Genomic DNA, 8,573 nt, shown 5'->3' on the forward strand with positions numbered 1-8,573 from the left:
TCACTTCCCCACTGCTGACTGTAAAGAGTTTGTACATTCTCCCTGTGGCCACATATATTTCCACCGGCCGCTCCAATTTCCTCTTGCATTCCAAATATGTATGGTTAAAGTTAGTAAGTTCTGGGCACACTATGTTGGCGAGACTTGTGAGCTTCCCCCAGCACAATCCTCACTGATTTGATCTGATGCAGAAATGACGCATTTTGCTGTCTTTCCATTGATGTGTGATAAATAAAGCTAATTTTATGGGCTTCCGCAGTCTTATTTTCCACAAAGGTTGAGCTTATCAATTGCAAGAACGCGTCCCAGCAAGTGGTCATGAGTGAGTGCCGACTGTAGTGTTTCTAAGGTATGACTTTGGGCAAGAAGGTGTTTGGAATGTTACTGAAGAGTCTGGGTGATATTCAATGCATGGATTTGCCCCATAACTTCATGAGATAAAATATTAAGGAGTAATGCATTGTGTAAATGTTGGAGGCAAGAAATTTCACAAACACACAAAACACTAGAGGAACCCAACAGGTCAGGTAGCATCTACAGAAAAGAGTAAAGAGTTGACGTTTCTGCCCGAGACCCTTTCATCCTGATAAAGGGTCTCAACCCAAAATGTCGACTGTTTACTCTTTTCCATAGATGCTGCCCAGCCTGCTGAGTTCCTCCAGCATTCTGTGTGTGTTGCTTTGCATTTCCAGCATCTTCAGATCTTCTCGTGTTCAGGAATAGCTTTACTTGCTGTTTAAGAATGCACTGTGTACATACGATCATTCTGAGCTGAAGATATTTTATTTACAGGGACATCTTCCCTAGTTTCTTAAATAAGATGTTTGTTGCTGAGCGAACCTTGGCTGTGTTCCACAAATGGGTGTTTTTTTTCCAGTAAAAGTCATGTTGCATGTCCTCTAACATTGATCTCTGTTGCACAGCCCACAGAAGTTGGTACTAAAGGAATCCCATCTCTTTTTTGTTTATAAAGAAGGCCTTTATTCCTTCAGTAACTCAATATGATGGGTCAGAGAGCTAAGCTGTGCCTACATTATTCTTTCTCTGTTGCTATCAGGGTAACAATTGATTAAGTACTAACCTCTTTTATGTGTCAGATCAGTAACCAGAATGTTTAAGGCGACTTCATGTCCTTGCTGTCTTACAAAATGTTCTTGCACTGGAACAGTTCAAAGGCTTTATTTTGAAACCTTTCTTGTGAGTGAAAAAGGCTAATTCAGATATTAGGGCCAGGACTATACAAAGCAAGTATAAGGATTTCAGAATGTCTTTCAGAAGTGGTAATTTTTATACATAACATTCCTATCTCCAGTGCAGTCCACATAACCGAGAAAGGCTAGTGCTATTTAATTCCCCGCCTTTGACAAACTCAGTCTGTTGATTTTTTTTTAACTAAATTCCTCACAGCCAGTCTTCTATAGTATAATTAAAAATAAGCATTGCAATGCATGCTCCAAGGAACTCATGGGAAATGTCCTTTCACTATGCAAGACCATCCACATACGAAGAATCATCCCCTTAAAGCAAATATTATTCTTTAAAGCTTTCAAATTACAGCCTGTTCTCCCTACCAAGTCCCACTCTCCTCCTCCACTCTGAAACACCACTGCTTTCCAATATTTCTACGGCTTCCTTCAAAAACAAATTTCCCAAATGTATTTATTTTTTAAGATACTGTATATGAATAATGGATGCAAGCAAAATTCTTATGTTCCACCCTGAACTTTGCTTAATTTGAAGACTGAGCCCAGAAGTTTGCTCCACCCATATTTGTGTCTCTTATGGGACAAAATATAAAAGAGCAGGATTTTTTTTCTAATCTTTTAGGTGGTTGTGCATAAATATCTAATGTAGGTTTGGGACTGGAGCTCTGGATATATATATGATGTATGGAAGAGCAAGTATGTATTAGACAATTTTAAAACTTGAAATTTTGCTAAATTTTTAAGAATGAACGTAACAGATTATGAACAGGAGGAAGCTCCTCAGCTGCTCTTGTCTGCTCAGCCATTCAATATGATCGTGACTAATCCAAATGTAATGCCAACTCCACCGGGTCTGCAGTTTCCTCCCGCATCAGGGTTCGGGTTAGTGAGTTACGGGCATGCTACATTGGCATCGGAAGTGTGACAATACTATGGGCTGCTTATCACAATCCTAGCTGATTTGATTTGAAACAAATGATGCATTTTCCTGAACTTTTTGCAATCACTTGCTTTCCACATTAATTACTCATAAAATGTGGTCTCATCTTCATCTAAGTCACAATAATAGACAAACACAATCTGCCTAAACTAATAACACACAAACAATTGTACTTTTCATGTCTTTATTGAACACTTTGTTTAATCATACAGTCCAGGCTGGAAAAAATATGTGAGCCCCTGTAGTTAATAACTGATAGAACCTCCTGTAGCAGCAATAAGCTCCACCAGACATTTCCTGTAGTTGCTGATCAAACTTCCACAACCGCGAGGAGGAGTCTTAGACCATTCCTCCATACAAAACTCTTTCAGTTCATCAATATTTCTGGGATACCTTGCATAAACAGCCCTTGTCAGGTCTTGACACAGCATTTCAATTAAGGTCTGAACTCCAACTTGGCAATTCAAAAACTGGAATGTTCTTCTTTTTAAACCATTCTGTTGTTGATTTACTCTTGTGTTTCAGATCACTGTTTTGTTGCCTCGTCCAACTTCTATTAACCTTTGGGTGACGGACTGCTACCCTGACATTCTCCTGTAAAATGCCTTGATACAATTTTTGAATTCATTGTTCCCTCAATGATTGCAAGCTGTCCAGGCCCTGAGGCAGCAAAGCAGCCCCAAAGCGTGATGCTCCTTCCATCATACTTCACAGTTGGGATGAGGTTTTGGTGTTGGTGTGCAGTGCCCTTTTCCCTCCAAACGTAACAGTGTGCATTTCCGCCAAAAAGTTCAACTTTTGTCTCATCTGTCCACAGAACACTGTCCCAGAAGCATTGTAGAACATCCAGGTGGTCTTTTGCAAACTTGAGACAGCAGCAGTTTTTTGTTGAGAGCAGTGGCGTCCTCCATGTGTCCTTCCATGAGCGCCATTCTTGTTCAATTCTTTTTTTATAGTGGACACATGAGCAGAGACTTTAGCAAGTTCTAGAGATTTCTGCAAGTCTTCTGCTGTTACCCTTGCGTTCTTTTTTGCCTCCTTCAGCACTGCACGTTGTGCTCTTAGTGTGATCTTTGCAGGATGCCCACTCCTAGGGAGAGTAGCAACATATTGAATTTCCTCCATTTGCAGACACTTTCTCTTACAGTGGACTGATGAACACTCGGGTCTTTAGAAATTCTGTTGTAACCTTTTCCAGCATCGTGCATCTCTACAATTCATTTTCTAAGGTCCTCTGAAACTTGTTTTGATCAAGGCATGGTGCATATAAACAAATCTTTCTTGAGAAGCGCAAGCTCTGTCAGTAACCTGATTTTGTGTGTCGTTTTTATAGTACAGTTCACCTCTGCAACCCACACGTCAATGCTTGGAACACCTGACTCCAAATAGCTTTTGTAGAAGGCATTATCCCAGAGGGTCACATACTTTTTTGAACCTAGCCTGTGATCGTTTAAACAGTGTACTCTGTATTGACAAGATGAAATACAATTGTTTGTGTATTATTAGTTTAGGCAGATGACTTTTGCCTATTATTGTAACCTAGATGAAGATCAGATCACATTTTATGAGTAAATAATGCAGGAGACCAGGTAATTGCAAAGGATTCACAAACTTTTTCTTGCAACTGTATATGACAAATAAAGCTAATTTTATCTTTATTTTTATATTCCTACCCATCAATTTCATAGTCTTTCTTCCCTTGATTATCTACCTCAGTCTCGCAAATATTCAAAGACTCACAGCCCTCTAAGTGGAAAATGTCACTTCATCTGTTTTAAATGGGAGCTTCTTATTTTTAAATTGTGACCTGTCCAGGTTCTCCCACAAGAGGAAACAGCCTTTTCACATCCACCTCTCAGACTCTGGTATGTTTCGATCAAATCCCCTCATAAGCTTCAAAATCCCATCAGATGCAGACTTTGCCAGGCTATCCTTTCCTGTCTGTTTACCTGTCTGAACTGTTTCCAACACATTTACACCTGTTTGTTAAACAAAGGGATCAATACCTTTCACAGTATTCCAGATGTGGAGCATCTATATATCTGACACAACTGTTCCCCCACTCCCTATCACAATATATATCGTTCTGTCAACTTTCCTTATTGCTTACTGCACCTGCAGACCTAACCTTTTCTAAATCATGCTCTAAGGCATCCAGATCTCTTCACATCTGGAGAAATTTCTCACTATTGGGATGATTTTGTTTTTACTTTTTGGAGAAAGTTTTTAAAAAATGGAGGAAACTCCATGTAATCTTGCATTTGCAAGATCCTCCTTCACCTTCTTGTTAACCTGCTTATATACTTTGTTCCATCAACTTCACAACTAACTAACTTTGTCAGGAGCAAATTTAATAAAAATATCTTCAGTGACGAGCTTCCACATTTATTTACATTGTAAAAGTTGGGGTCCATGCATTTACCCCTTAATCACTCCACTTGCTACACTTTGCCAGTCAAATGAAGATTCAACGGTTGGTTTATTTGTCACATGTACGTCAAGATATACAGTGAATTACATTGTTTGCATGATTGTCCAAGGGTGTGCTGGAGGCCGTGCTTCTGGTGTCCACCACTTACTAACCCATACATCTTTCGAATGTGGGAGGAAACTGGAACAATGGTCACGGGGAGAACATACAAACTCCTCGCAGACTGCAGTGGAATTGAACTCGGGTTGCTGGCACTCTAATAGAGTTAACACTAGCTGCTACATAACCGTACTTAAGTGGCTCTTAAATCATGCATACAGACCATAAGACAAAGGAGCAGAAGTCGGCCATTTGGCCCATCGAGTCTGCTCCAGCATTTCATCATGAGCTGATCCAATCTCCCCTTTAGTCCCATTCCCCCACCTTCTCACCATAACCTTTGATGCCCTGACTACTCAGATACCTATCAATCTCTGCCTTAAATTCACCCAATGATTTGGCCTCCATCACCGCCGGTGGCAACAAATTCCATAGATTCACCATCGTCTGGCTAAAAGTATTTTTTCGCATCTCTGTTCTGAATGGGCGCCCTGCAATCCTCAAGTCATGTCCTCTCGTACTAGACTCCCCCACCATGGGAAACAATTTTGCCACATCCACTCTGTCCTTTCAACATTCGAAATGTTTCTATGAGGTCCCCCTTATTCTTCTAAACTCCCAGGAGTACAGTCCAAGAGCGGTCAAACGTTCCTCACATGTTAACCCTCTCATTCCCGGAATCATTCCAGTGAATCTTCTCTGAACCCTCTCCAATGTCAGCACATCCCTTCTTAAATAAGGAGCCCAAAACTGCACACAGTATTCCAAGTGAGGTCTTACTAGTGCCTTATAGAGCCTCAACATCACATCCCTGCTCCTATACTCTATTCCTCTAGAAATGAATGCCAACATTGCATTTGCCTTCTTCACCACCGACTCAACCTGGAGGTTAATCTTAAGGGTATCCTGCATGAGGACTCCCAAGTCCCGTTGCATCTCAGAACTTTGAATTCTTTCCCATTTAAGTAATAGTCTGCCTGTTTATTTCTTCTACCAAAGTGCATGACCGTACACTTTCCGACATTGTAATTCATTTGCCACTTCTTTGCCCTATATATACTGTATGTCTACTATGTTTATCTTCATCTGCATCAAAAAAACCTTTTAGACCTATTCTCCAACAATAACCTTTTGACATTGTATGTTATCAAATGCCTTCTGGAAATCCATAGCACACATTACTGGTAAAATGGTAAAATATGACTTTGTGTCAGATCTGAAGTTGGTAAACAATGATCTTTATAGTGATGTTCAAGTCACCCAATCCAACAATATTTACCAAGCTGGCTATGTCTCTTATTCTCTCAGCTTGTCAATAATAAAGAATTGCAACTCACAGCTTTCTCTCTTCCACAGGTCTGGGTTGGGCAGGAATCTTTCCACTAAGGCCCAAGTAGCTTTGAAACTCCAATCCGAATATTCAAGTGGACTTGGAGAAAAATTTTATAAGGTAAAGAAAAAGCGAAAGCCTTTAAAGAGTCACAGACCCCAGTCAGAAGCCTTCTGAAGTGAGCTACAGACACTTTGTCAAAGGTTATGCTGCCAATGCCGAATAAGTGCCATCATTATGAAGTTACCGAACTGCCCAAATGGACAGGACAAAGTCTGCTGACCTGAATGAGATGTTTGTAATTTATATTTACACAAAAGAGAATAAAATAATTGCAGATTTAAACAAAGTGAATTTAAATCAATTTCTAATAGCCTTTGCAGGTCTTGAAACAGGAATTTGCTCCAACCCGATACAAAGCCAGAAACAGCACCATCCCAAGGACAGACAAGGAGCATTCGAACCAATTGTGACCTACAGGTGTACTTCTCAGAAAATGGTCCGCATTCTGTTTTCTGCTCTAGATGTAAAATATGGACAGACCTCCTGTGTCACTACAGAGCACCTACCGAGGGCAAGAAATGGAATGAGACCACTGTTCCATTTCCCCTTTATGCCCTCTCTGACTTTGTCGTGCCCTCCACCTGTTTGCCTACTGAGCTGAACACCCAACCTCCCTTTCTGCCCTGTAAGTGGAACACTGTCTGTAAGGAGTCTGTATGTCCTTGTACGTGGGTTTCCTATAGGCGCACGTTTCCTCCCTTATTCCAAAGACGTGTGGGTATGCTATGTGATGCTAGAAGCATGGGGACGCTTGCGGGCTGTTCCCAGCATATTCAGATTGTTTTGGTTGTTGACGCAAATGATGCATTTCCCTGTATGTTTCGATGTATATACACATGACAAGTAAAGATAATCTTAACCTCTATCTCTCACTTCTTGAATCTTCTATAACATCTAAAAATTCATACCCAGAACTCCTTGCTCGCATCTTTACTGTTGTGTTTTCTTCCCATTGCATTATGGAAATGTATGCTATCAGAATGAATAATGAATCCTTTTTGGTTATAGTAATCAGTCCTTTCCCGGCACCCTTAGTGCTCTGCTGTCTCTGCCTGGACTGACCATGCCATTCTTCAGTGCCTGTCCATCATCATCCAGTCAGGTGGGTCTGCAGTCACCTGATACCATTTTTATCAATCCGATGTTGTCCTGGACCCCTCCTAGTTCCCAATCTAGCTACTGCTCCAAGACAACAGGATCAGATTCAGGATCTTCCAGCTGCACGTCACCATCACTTCCTTCCAACATCCTCCACAGTCTTTAAAACCTCAGATTACTTATCCCACATCAGTAATGATGAACCAATATCTCATTGGACCAGATGTAAAGAAAACTAAAAGTATTACATCAATACCTTCTGCTGGCTGTGTCTCCCTAATCTCTGGTTCCATCCCTCTTTCTAACTAGTGTCAGCAGCTGAATCTGATTGGTCATAGTGTGTGTGTCATATTTGACCTCAAGGTGAGCTTTGGGTCACGTATCCAAACCATCACATGGACCACCCACCCAATAGAATAACCCGCCTCTGTGGAATTTGTTTCCCAAGTCTTTGTTACCTGAATACCTGATAATTCCAATACATACCTGTCCAACTCAACTCAGTCTACAAATAACATAATCGAAGTTTCTGTCATCCAGAGGTTGTTTACCCACCAGCCCAACCCTTGTCCTCACTAACACATTGATTTCTCATTCACTCGCAGCTGAATTTAAAAACGTCCTTGTTTACAGAATTCTCTGTCACCTTCAACTTTGATATCTTCCACCCGAGATGTCTGGACTCCTCCAATTCTGAGTTTCAACCTCTTGGTCATCCCCAAATATAAACCCTTCCACCATTGTTCACTTTGTCTTTGGCTGCCAAAGCTTAGTTTCTGGAATTTCCTTCCTAAACCTTCACCCCTTCTCTTTTGATGTTTTTGTTAAAGCCTGCCTAGTGTTACCTTACCTAAACTGGTGTCAGGTTTTATTTGCTAACAGCAATATTTTGCTGCATTACTTGCACTATTATAAATACAAAATAGTGGGGTTTTTTTGTAATCTTAAGGATTGCATCCAAATGAAAACGAGTGATTAATTTCACCACGTCCACCAGAGAGTAAATCGCTGGTGAATTCAGGAAACTAGCAAGCCAAGGCTAAGCATGGCAGAGGCCAGGTCATTGTGAGCGGTCAAAAAGAAGTAGATGCTTTTTTTAAAAGATCAGGCTCTGGGCAACAAGCACGGAATAGCTCAGCCCTGGGGCAGATCAGTAATGTCCATATTGAATGGTGGGGCAGTCTTGAATATCTGAACGTCCTGCTCCTGCTCCTAAGTTCTTTTCTCAATCAGTTCAAGAAGTTATCAGAAAGCACCTCAATCATTAACCATCCCTTTGATACTGCTTGACCTGCTGAGTTCCTGCAGCAGTTTGCACTCTTTGCTATCAGACAGCAAAGTGTTACACTTGTCAGATCTGAGCCTGATTTTCACAGCCATGAATTCTGCATGTTAGTTGTCAAACAC

The 8,573-nt window shown here is 40.9% G+C and overlaps 1 protein-coding gene across 1 annotated transcript in view; it reads left to right on the top strand.

Moving 5' to 3' along the window:
- ddx31 (DEAD (Asp-Glu-Ala-Asp) box polypeptide 31) overlaps positions 1–6,354 on the top strand; it is a 130,723-nt gene extending 124,369 nt beyond the window's left edge. The window contains exon 20 of the mRNA XM_073052701.1: positions 6,032–6,354. Within this exon, the coding sequence (XP_072908802.1) occupies positions 6,032–6,182 (151 nt within the window). The 3' untranslated portion in view covers positions 6,183–6,354. The remainder of the gene's footprint in view (positions 1–6,031) is intronic.
- The last annotated feature ends 2,219 nt before the right edge of the window (positions 6,355–8,573 follow it).

Source organism: Hemitrygon akajei, chromosome 7 (genome assembly GCF_048418815.1).
Source record: "Hemitrygon akajei chromosome 7, sHemAka1.3, whole genome shotgun sequence".
Taxonomy (NCBI): domain Eukaryota; kingdom Metazoa; phylum Chordata; class Chondrichthyes; order Myliobatiformes; family Dasyatidae; genus Hemitrygon; species Hemitrygon akajei.